At 33.1% G+C, this 12,817-nt stretch overlaps 1 protein-coding gene across 2 annotated transcripts; it reads left to right on the forward strand.

The window, feature by feature from the left end:
• The first annotated feature begins 5,292 nt into the window (after positions 1 to 5,292).
• LOC117123319 lies at positions 5,293 to 12,173 on the forward strand. Of its 2 annotated transcripts, none has more exons than XM_033269204.1 (4): positions 5,293 to 5,498; positions 5,785 to 5,904; positions 8,119 to 8,196; positions 11,426 to 12,173. In XM_033269204.1, exons 1-4 carry the CDS (start codon positions 5,391 to 5,393, stop codon positions 11,696 to 11,698), a joined length of 579 nt encoding a protein of 192 aa, XP_033125095.1. In that variant the 5' UTR covers positions 5,293 to 5,390; the 3' UTR covers positions 11,699 to 12,173. The 2 variants fall into 2 exon arrangements, with proteins under 2 accessions (XP_033125095.1, XP_033125096.1); XM_033269205.1 differs by lacking the exon at positions 11,426 to 12,173 and adding an exon at positions 9,238 to 9,737.
• The last annotated feature ends 644 nt before the right edge of the window (positions 12,174 to 12,817 follow it).

Consider the following 12,817-nt stretch of genomic DNA (forward strand, 5'->3'; position numbering starts at 1 on the left):
ATACTTAGCAACAGAAGGGCGCCCTGTACGTTGGGCACGAAGTATAGGAAACTTGCATGGTTAAAAAGAAGGGCGCCGCCTACGTTGGGCACGACTTCCGCCTCATTTTTACAATGCGAGAACTCTATCTTGTATTTCTAGTATCTTTGGTGGTGTGAACTTGTGCGCGGCGTAGCGAACGCCAGTATTATCGCGCAATCACTGGCGTACGGTAATCCAGCAACAGACACCAGATTAGCGTACGCCACTGATTTACGACAGTCACGCATCGGTGATTTTGAACTCAGCCAAGATTTGACCAATCAAAATAACCTAGATGTAAACAGAAAATAAAATGCGCGAATTACGAATACGAATATTTCGCGCGAATACTTACGCTAGCGTTCATTAATCGCCCAGTCTGGACATCTCGCTAGTTACGCCATGGATTAACGTACGCCTGGCGTTAGATACGCCTGGCGTATCTCACAGGTCTGAACGTAGCCTTTGATGTTCCGAGATGTGCGTCGTTATTTTTAATTGCCTTGGTTCTACATCGTGCCGAAAACCTATTCATCATTACTAAACAGCATACATTTGTGGTCATTGACTTTTTCTTTCGATTGTGTAAGGACTTTGGCTTGGTCAATTCAATTCAATTTACAAATAAATCTTTAAAAATGTTAAAAATTGGATAAACAATGAAAATGACATTTACGAAACTCAAATGAGCTTGTCAAATGAAGTCCTGGATTTACAAAAGTAAAAACACAAATTCACAAGTACAAAATAAAACACTGCCTAACCTAACCAAAACCATATAAGTTCTATGGTTAGTGAAGAATGCATGTTCTCGATTTGTGATTATTTGCTCCAGCTATTCTCACTAGTTAAGGAACTTCTCTTGGCAAATTTGTTTTCACCTAAACACTTAAATCTTCGTTTTCTTTAGGAACATTTAGCCCATATTTTTTTGCAGGTATCAAATAATATAATGGTCAGGATTTGCTGAGATTTTGAGAATAAGACAAGATTATCTGAATACAAACCAGTACCACATCGGGTAGTTACTTTTCGATTTCAGATGGCAATCTGCATTTTTAGAAAAAAAAAAAAAAAAAAATTACAAATTAAAAAGGCAAGGAGATCCTTGACCACATTCTCTGCACCCATCATTGATGTCGATGAAAGATTTCATCCTGCTGATGCAAGCTCTTGTCCCAGCATACATAGCCTTTAATAGTGAGGTGATGTGTGCTGCGATTGTTGCAATACGACTTTGAACAGTAAGCGTCTTGTTTTGTGATCGTATGCAGCAGTATTATCTATGTATTTAGCAATAATTTTTTTCGCGGGGGCATGCCCCAGACCCCCTACGACAGTGTTGTCTCAATCGGCCCAACTTTCGGCCCCCGCTTCCGGCCCCCCTTTTGGACATTTCTGGATCCGCCCCTGCCATAAGCAGATTTGAGTCTCCATGTGATCCTTTTTAAATAAAAAATCTTCCGAGGTTTGATCTAATTGCTATCCCCCTAAAATTTAATAGCTTCGTTGGTATTTTACTTCTTAAAGATATAGGTAATTGTGTTGTTCAGCCATGCGTTGTTAGGATTGGATTGGATTTATTCGGTATAAACACCAAGGATAGCCAACGAAAGTCTAAAAGAAGACTTATTTCAAGTGGGGTCCTTCTGGTGGTGATTGGACAGTACACCGGGAGACAATCCCCTACTCTTTTCCGAAGAGTGTACTGTGTTCTTTAACGTGCACATGGGCCATAAATGAACACGGGACCAACGGCTCAAACGTCTCCTCCGAAAGACGGTGCGCTATTGTAACTTGTATTTCAGCCCTCTAGCTGAAACACAAGGAGAGGCAGCGATGGGAATTGAACCGGGGACCTAGAGAGATCTCCACGGTTCAGCGCACACACAGTGTTCAGTAAGTCCAAATCATGATTATAAGAGCTAAAGAAATGCAAAAAGGCGCTCACTTGTGTTACACTTCAGTGCATCTAATTGAGCGATTCGGTGATGGGCGTCACGTGAGCTAACTGGTGTTGAATGTGAACAATAGACAGGCACAGCGGTGTTTTTACATGGAGATTGCTATTGCAGCCGTCCTTTGTTATTGCTGTAAAAATCGTCATAATTCCCAGTAAACTATACCAAATTCATTGGAAATTGAACTTGACAGTTTTTCCTTAAGGGTTTGCTAATGCTCCAAACAATAATGGCCACAAACATTGAGATTTTTCGACAAACGTTAGACCGGGCCCCTGCACAACTACTGCCTGTTTAGGTATGCACCATGGTCTTCAACACGCGAACCACGCTAAACTACGCTACGATGTTGAGGCTAAATAAAGTCTACGAAGGATCACTTAAATTTCAAAGCATACAATGCTAGGAGAACGATAGATAAGTAAATAAACACTATTTTCAACAATCGTAATGACTTTCCTTGCCATTTACTTTCCCCGTTAACATTAAGGGGTTATTTTTGCGACCATAACATTACCTTTTCCTATACTTTCACACTGATCGCGCTGTAAAATTTCCTTTTGTATACCCAAGTTAAGTCACTTGACTGGTTGTAAACAAACATCGCCGAATATGTCTATTATTATTTATTATTATTATTATTATTATTATTATTATTATTATTATTATTATTATTATTATTATTATTATTATTATTATTATTATTACTATTATTATTGTTGTTATTATGTCTATCATGTCTATTATTTATTATTATTGTCTAATATTTGATGTTATATGTTCCCCCATTTTTCAGTAAAGAAATCGTTAGGTTCATTAACATCGTCCGGGGGTCAGCAAAGTTTCCTGACTTGTAGGAACAAAACAAACATCAAATAATTTAAACTGTGCACGATGATCACTGCTAGCCCCTGGATTATATCTTTATACACAGTTTAGGGGATTCCCCGTCAAAGTACAGCAATAGCAATTTATCAAATAATCAACCTCACATCTGGCGTGATGTTGACTGTGAGTTATTTAACTAATCTTGGTCTTTTTCGTGGTAATCATAGTGGTTCAATCAAATTGTGCAATATTAAAAGAAACACAAATTGACGACGCAAAATCAACAGTACACATTATTGGGGTAAGTCTTGACAAAAATCTTTCATGGAAAAAGCACAATAATAGGTAAACAAAAGTATTATTTCTAAGGCAGGCGTGCCTTACAAATTTAAGACGTTTATTCCATCATAAATTTCAAAGCATACAATGCTAGGAGAACGATAGGATAAGTAAATAAACACTATTTTCAACAATCGTAATGACTTTCCTTGCCATTTACTTTCCCCGTTAACATTAAGGGGTTATTTTTGCGACCATAACATTACCTTTTCCTATACTTTCAAACTGATCGCGCTGTAAAATTTTCTTTTGTATACCCAAGTTAAGTCACTTCTCTGGTTGTAAACAAACATCGCCGAATATGTCTATTATTTATTATTATTATTATTATTATTATTATTATTATTATTATTATTATTATTATTATTATTATTATTATGTCTATCATGTCTATTATCTATTATTATTGTCTATATTTGATGTTATCTGTTCCCCCATTTTTGAGTGATTTTATAACATCGTCTAACAACTTAATGATTGGTAGATGTTCAGAAACAGCAAAAACTTCATCTCACTTCAAATTTAAGACATAATGGCCAACGTACCATTACTTTGCTTTTTCTGCCTCATTTCTGTGGAACGACTTACAATTGTTCGTCAACACCTCCCTCATTTGTTTCATTTAGACCTAAACTCAATTTGAAACTCATACCTTTCAATCCATCTAGTCTACACTGTTCCTATCTTGATATGCGCCTTTATCATTTATTTTGATAACTCTGATAACTCACGAAAGTCTAAAGAAGACTTACGGTATTTCCTGTGGGGTCCTTCTGGTGGTGATTGGCCAGTACACCAGGGGACAATCCCCTACTCTTTTCCGAATAGTGTAATGCGTTTTATAGCGTGTACGCGGGATTAACGGCTTAAACGTCTCATCTGAGACGGTGCGCTATCGTAAATTGCATTTCAGCCATCCAGCAGAAAAACAAAGAGAGCAGGGATGGGAATTGAACCGGGGGCCTACAACTAGATATCCACGGTTCAGCGCACACACAGTGGCTACCACCGGTTTAGCCGACTGAGCTAAGCTGCTCATAGTCTTTTAGTTCAGCAGGAGTGATGGTTGAACTAGCAAAAGCGTGACTTCAAAATAGTCTTTTAGCTTTTTCTTTTAAATTTTAATATTATTTGATTTCTCTAAGACATTGTAGTTCTTGGCGAGTGCAAGTCATCTTTCTTTTGACAGAATTTCAAGTTCTCTAAATAACATTTTTAGAGGGCAAGCACCTTCAACACACTCACAGACATTTCAGTAAAGAAATTGATTGTTAAGTTCATTAACATCGTCAGGGGGTCAGCAAAGTTTCCTGACTTGTAGGAACAAAACAAACATCAAATAATTTAAACTGTGCACGATGACCACTGCTAGCCCCTGGATTATATCTTTATACACAGTTTAGGGGATTCCCCGTCAAAGTACAGCAATAGCAATTTATCAAATAATCAACCTCACATCTGGCGTGATGTTGACTGTGAGTTATTTAACTAATCTTGATCTTTTTCGTGGTAATCATAGTGGTTCAATCAAATTGTGCAATTTGCAAACGACGCAAAATCAACAGTACACATTATTGGGGTAAGTCTTGACAAAAGTCATTCATGGAAAAAGCACAATAATAGGTAAACAAAAGTATTATTTCTAAGGCAGGCGTGCTTTACAAATTTAAGACGTTTATTCCATCATAAATTTTGTTATTGTAATATAATTGTTTTATTTTCAGGTCTGGAAAGTACATATGACATTTAAAACCAAAAAAAATCTCAGAAATGTATAGTACCTACTATAACACATTCAGACAAAATAGCACACCTATCATCACTATTTACAGAATTGGCAATCTTTAACAACATGAATTAAACATGATGCCTTCCGGTTGCATGGGGCAGCTATGCTACAGTATGTAGAGCGATTGATGTAGCGACAATGTAGCGATTGTATGTAAATAAGCTTTAAGTTTAATATACATACTATGATTGAAACGGTAATCGGCAACGAAATCAATTTATAAACTTTCCATGAAAAGGGGCGTGAAAGATTTGATATACAAACAAAATTTATCAAATGATTAAACAAAATTTACCATGGTTATTATGCAACAATGTTTACATCATGCTGTATAAAAGGAATATATTTCAATTCATCACCATTCACTTAAATTTCATCACGGAGAGACCAAGTAACCACTCATTCAATTTTTATAGTGGAGTTTTATATTGTAACAAAACTTAGACTATAAAATGAGCAAAGTAATACAATCAGTGGTTCTTTGCATCATACTTGCCTGTATGTATGGTGCACCAGCACACACTATGAGTACCCAGGATGTCGAGAATTCTCAACACAAGGTAAGGGCAAGCGTTACACTACATAGTATTACCACTGATATTGTCATCAACGTCTTTCTGAGTGTTGTGTTTTTTGTGTTTATTTTTATCAGTATAAATTTTATTATTGAATGTTTAGTGATTAGAAGTTCAAGTTTGCTTGTTTAAAAAATTTCGACGACATTTATGACATCAGCGTCGCATAGGCGACCGGGATGAACAAATACAGATCATAGTAAATGTACTTAATATTTAAGGGAACCATTAATGAAATTAAACTATAAACTCATTTCTTTTTTTATTACAGATGATGTTTGAGGAATTGTTCGTTGTTGAAAGTCGAACTTTGACGGATGACGGCATTATAATAGAAGTAGAGGCTCTAAAAGGGTCCAGTGCTTTGACAGTCTTTACTGACGTCACTTATGTAAGTACCAGTGTAGAATGTACAAACACGGCGATGGTTTTTGTTGATGTTCATATGTAGTCTTGTATGTATATGTTTAATTGATTACATTCAATAGTTACATGATGGAAATTATGAAATATTAAATGCTTTTATCTTGGAATTAATGAAGAAACATTTTAAACCATTGACTTGCAAAATAAAAACACAAGCAGACACGTATCTCCATGGATAACTAGAGGCATAAAAAGGTTAATGAAGTTCAGAAGTAAATTGTATTAAAAGTAAAGCAGACTTCTGAAGATGCCAGTCAATATATCAATTTAATAACCAATCTAAATACATAGGAAAAGAATGAAGAAAAAGACCAAGCTTGCCCAAAAAGTGTTATATAAAAATAGTAGGGAGACAGTTTCATGAAAACTTTGTCTGAAACCTTTAACAAACGGATCACGGTATTATAATAGAAGTAGATGCTCTACAAGGGTCGAGTGCATTGACAGTCTTCATTGACGTCACTCATGTAAGTACCAGAGTAAAATGTACAAATATGGCGGCGGTTTTTGTTGACGTTCATATGTAGTCTTGTATATTTATGTATATGTTTAATTAATTATACATTAAACAGTTACATGATGGAAATTATGAAATATTAAATGCTTTTATCATGGAATAAAAAGGTTAATGATGTTTATAAATAAATTGTATTAAATGTAAAGCAGACTTCTAAAGACGATAGTCAATATATCAATTTAAAAACCAATCTAAATACGTCAAAAAAAACTTCAAGCTTGCCAAGAAGGTGTTAATTAGTAATAGTAGTAGTAATAAATAGTAGAAAAAAAAGTTTCATAAATTCTTAAAAATTAATAATAATTTAATAGGTGACAAAAAGAAAATTGCTGACGAGTTCAATTTTTTTTAAACATTGGTACATAAATTGGATCTCAGATATGTGCTGTCAGGAGTAAGTAATTTTGAGAAATCCAATTTCAGACTTTTCATTTTAATGTGATTTAAGATAACACAGTTCTAAAGACCATTGATCAATTGAAAAAAAATTTCAGTTGTGGAATTGATGAATATTATCAACTAAAATGTCCAAATTAATTAAAATGGAAATAGGCCTATGTGAACTTTAACCTTATGTAAATAATCAATCTCTGTACGCAGGAATTTTTCCTGATAGACTGAAGACTGCTAAAGTGATTCCTTTGTATAAAAAAACATGATAAAACTATACTTAATAATAATATGCCTATATCTATACTTCAATAATTTCAAAAATGTTTGAAGAATTATTTTTGATCAACTGCATAATTATTTTCAAGGTAAAAACATTTATTTTACAGTCAGTATGGTTTCCAGGAGAAACACTTGACTGAATTAGCTGTACTGGAAACAGTAGACAGACTAGATTATGAACTCGATAACATACAAATACCCTTTAATATATCAAGTTAATCATGTTTTTGCAACACCGTCTAATAGATATGATTCAAATTGTATCATTTCTAAGGTTATAACCATAGTTTTTCTGTTTTTGCTAATTATATTAAAATATTATTCATTCGAATATACAATAAATATTGTTGTATTACTAACTGTTATTTATGTATTTAATAATTAATAATGGTAAAGGTAATTAGAGTGTTTAATTTTGTTGATGATTTCCTGTTATACTGTTATACTGTTATTATAATCATCTAAAGTCATCTAAATAATGACATATAAAATTTTACCATCAATAACCAATACATGTATTTATTTCTGCGGTGGCTGTCATGGTAGCTGCTTATATTGTAGCCTTAATGAGAGTCTCCCGACCATCAATTTGTTTTAATATAATTTATATATGTCATGATAATTTATTGTTATAATGTTTGGCCTAATAAAATTTTCTGAGATCTGAGTTCTGAAATTCACATTTTTATACCAGAATACTACTATTCTGATCAATTAATCTTAAGTGTTGATATTGTTCAAAAGTTTAAAACATTATTGAAGTAACATAATGTATTTTTTAAAAGGTTTTGTAACCCCTCTATCTCGTATGCTTTTTTCCGTGACCTCTAAGGATAATCTAAACGGGCTACTTACTATACATTGGATAAAGAAAATGAAGTCTTATATTATGACATTTCAAGAACTCTTTCCTTGATTTTTTTTAATTGGTTAGATTCTGTATTATTGACATTAAGTTGCAATATTTTGTTTGTTCGTTAACTTTGACAGGGACTACTCATTTATCGATACAATGGCGATGACATTTGCTATATATCGAGCCTAGCGGAGTACAATGATACCAGATCGGTAAGCCTACGTTATCAATTTATTTTTCCTATTACGATTGATCATTATCGGAGAGAACTTCATTAAGAGTTTATATTCTGTATACTAATTCCATTGAATCATTATTTCAGTTTAGATAAATACAGTAGACCTTCTGTTGATGGATATCACATATCCTCGAAGAATAGTCACTCGGCCTAACGAAAGTACTTATTCAACTTAACACTTGTTTTACTAATTAGCGCTTACTATTATATATTCCCCTTTTGCATGTGACTTTCATAACGATTATGTATTAGAATAACGATAGCCATTAGATATAATACCACTAGTACACTGAACAAGACATAATATGTCAATAATCATCATCTAAAGTCATCTGAAATAATGACATATACATTAAAAAATATAAACATAAATATATATATATATTGTTTTTTTTATTTTTAATTTTATATAGTTTTTCTTTTGATATTATTCAAAAGATGAAGATTGAGTTCACAGCATTAGCAGATCTGCATCAGAATCAGAGGAAGTTTTAAAATAGAGCACAATCAGAATCAACAATAATCATTTCAGGGAAAAATCCGGGGCTATTTTCTGTGTTATAATTTTTGTGGTTTGTCAAAATGATAATTTTTAAAAACGTACTGCCAATGTCTTCGGTTGCCACTTGAAAACGGAGCATAATAAAAATCGTTGTCAGTGCGAAACGCGTTGAAACAAAAAGTTCTATGGTAGCCAATTGATGATTGTGTTATCGGAATTATTAATGACATCATGTGGTTTGAGTAACTTTTTGGATAATGCATCATCATTGTCTTACATTACAAATCACTACTTGACAGAAATTCATAATTGACTATCGTTTAAAAAAAAACGTGTAATAATCTTGTCCCCTATCAGATTAGAGGTTATTTTTTAGTACATTTACCACTAAATTTACTTTCTGCCAAACAGCCTTGTGGCAATATTATTTCGCAAGGTTAAGATAGCGGCCTTTAAAAAATCTGAATAATTGCATATAACTGGAATATTTAATTATTGTCTTGATCATTTCAGGCACAAGAAAACCCTTCAAGTATGTTCAAGTACAGGTTGGAACCAATTTCAGAAATTAACCATCATTACTTCAGCTACACGGCTACTGATTCCATGAAACGCATTTGCAGTGGCGCTAAAAACATATTATGGAGTAAAATTGACGCTGAGGATGAGAAGGAAACGCGTCAGAAACGAAGTTTTTGTAGAATGTATGATTGCTACATGTGTCGCATGCATAGATTTTACTGCAAAAGTTATTGCCGTACTTATTGTCGATTGATTGGTAAATAAATGTAGTCTATTTCCACTTAATAGCGTAGGCATATACAACGAGTGAATAACAATTGGGAATATTAAATTTGTATAGATTGAGCAAATGAATAGCATATTTGATCATGACCCACATAACGGGTTTACAATAACATTTAAATTTGATTAATAAAGACTTATTCATTTGCATTTACATTAGGAATAAATACGTTTTTCTCAATGAATTATACTATGCCTTTTATAAAAATACAAAGAAAATGTAGGAAAAAAATCACCAAGTGATAGAAATTCAACTATTCTTGAATAACCAATACATGTATTTATTTCTGCGGTGGCTGTCATGGTAGCTGCTTATATTGTAGCCTTAATGAGAGTCTCCCGACCATCAATTTGTTTTAATATAATTTATATATGTCATGATAATTTATTGTTATAATTTTTGGTCTAATAAAACATTCTGAGATCTGAGTTCTGAAATTTATTTTAATTGCTCACATTTTTATACCTGAATACTACTATTCTGATCAATTAATCTTAAGTGTTGATATTGTTCAAAAGTTCAAAGTTCAAAACATTATTGAAGTAACATAATGTATTTTTTAAAAGGTTTTGTAACCCATCTATCTCGTATGCTTTTTTCCGTGACCTCTAAGGATATTCTAAACGGGCTACTTACTATACATTGGATAAAGAAAATGAAGTCTTATATTATGACATTTCAAGAACTCTTTCCTTGATATTTTTTAATTGGTTAGATTCTGTATTATTGACATTAAGTTGCAATATTTTGTTTGTTCGTTAACTTTACAGGGACTACTCATTTATCGATACAATGGCGATGACATTTGCTATATATCGAGCCTAGCGGAGTACAATGATACCAGATCGGTAAGCCTACGTTATAAATTTATTTTTCTTATTACGATTGATCATTATCGGAGAGAACTTCATTAAGAGTTTATATTCTGTATACTAATTCCATTGAATCATTATTTCAGTTTAGATAAATACAGTAGACCTTCTGTTGATGGATATCACATATCCTCGAAGAATAGTCACTCGGCCTAACGAAAGTAATTACTCAACTTAACACTTGTTTTACTAATTAGCGCTTACTATTATATATTCCCCTTTTGCATGTGACTTTCATAACGAATATGTATTTTAATAACGAACCATTAGATATAATACCACTTACACTGAACAAGACATAATATGTCAATAATCATCATCTAAAGTCATCTGAAATAATGACATAAATTTAAAAAATAAAAACGTAAAAAAATTTATATATATAAAAATATATATTCATATATATATATATATATAATTTTTATTTTATATATTTTTTCTTTTGAATATTATCCAAAAGATGAAGATTGAATTCACAGCATTAGTAGATCTACATCAGAGTCAGAGGAAGCAACTAAGTTTTAAAACTGAGCACAATAAAAATCAACAATAATAATTTCAGGGAAAAATCCGGGGCTATTTTCTGTGTTATAATTTTTGTGGTTTGTCAAAATGGTAATTTTTACAAACGTACTGCCAATGCCTTCGGTTGCCACTTGAAAACGGAGCATAATAAAAATCGTTGTCAGTGCGAAACGCGTTGAAACAAAAAGTATGGTAGCCAATTGATGATTATGTGATCGGAATTATTAATGCCGTCATGTGGTTTGAGTAACTTTTTTGATAAAACATCATCATCGTCTTACATTACAAATCACTACTTGACAGAAATTCATAATTGACTATCGTTTAAAATCTCAGATTAGAGATTATTGTTGAGTACAGTTACCACTAAATTTACTTCCTGCCAAACAGCGTTGTGGCAATAATTAGTATTTTGCAAGGTTATTAAGATAGCGTCCTTAAAAAAAAATCTGAATAATTGCATAACTGGAATATTTCGTTATCGTCTTGATCATTTCAGGCACAAGGAAACCCTTCAAGTATGTTCAAATACACGTTGGAACCAATTTCAGAAATTAACTACCATTACTTCAGCTACACGGCTACTGATTCGATGAAACGCATTTGCAGTGGCGCTAAAAACATATTATGGAGTAAAATTGACGCTGAGGATGAGAAGGAAACGCGTCAGAAACGAAGTTTTTGTAGAATGTATGATTGCTACATGTGTCGCATGCATAGATTTTACTGCAAAAGTTATTGCCGTACTTATTGTCGATTGATTGGTAAATAAATGTAGTCTATTTCCACTTAATAACGTAGGCATATACAACGAGTGAATAACAATTGGGAATATTAAATTTGTATAGATTGAGCAAATGAATAGCATATTTGATCATGACCCACATAACGGGTTTACACTAACATTTAAATTTCATTAATAAAGACTTATTCATTTGCATTTACATTAGGAATAAATACGTTTTTCTCAATGAATTATACTATGCCTTTTATAAAAATACAAAGAATATGAAAAGTAGGAAAAAAATCACCAAGTGATAGAAATTCAACGATTCTACTGATTTTCCTTTCCGCGACCAAGACAACTCTACTAACTAGCTAAGCTTCATAGTGATGCTTAGTTTATGTGAATATGGTGTTTACGTTTGTCTTGTGAGACATATGCCACTTATAGTGACTTAGTTCACTGCTTGTCAATTTTTGGCCTAAAATCAGTTAAAAATAAATTAATAAATAAATGAAAAGTCGATGATACGTACGATTTTATTTTCTTGTCAATAATCAATTACATAAACAATCAATTGTTTTTTTATCTATACATATGGATTTTAAAATGTGTAGGTTCAAATATGGATATGCATAGACCTAAGACTTATACACACACACACCCACACACACACACCTATATGTGAAGGGGCTACAACCGATGACAAAAAAAAACCTTACACTGGTGACATAGTTAATCTTCGTTTTTTTATGTTAAAAATATGTGTAATACTATTTCTGTGAGTAAGCAATGGATTTTTAGCAACAACACTAAAATTGTGTAGGTCACTGCATAACTGAGTACGAATATGTCACAAGATACTGCTGTTTATTTTTACAACACACAACGCGTGTCTATGAACTTGGAAAAATTCCTAACTAACGGTGACTTTTGATGAAAAGCTCAGATATTTCACCAGGGGTATATAGAGGGAGCTCTCAAGTTTAAAGCTATTTTGAGAATTGGCGACGTCATCGCTTGCGAGTATGTCATCTCTAAACAGGTGTGGCATCGGTTGGTATGGGTTCACAGGCGCACACCCCATGAACACACACACACACCCACACCCACCCCTCCCCCAACACACACACACCCCCCCACACACACACACACACACATATATAT

This window comes from Anneissia japonica, unplaced genomic scaffold (genome assembly GCF_011630105.1).
Source record: "Anneissia japonica isolate Jap-2015-1 unplaced genomic scaffold, ASM1163010v1 scaffold287732_len518695_cov146, whole genome shotgun sequence".
Taxonomy (NCBI): Eukaryota; Metazoa; Echinodermata; class Crinoidea; order Comatulida; family Comatulidae; genus Anneissia; species Anneissia japonica.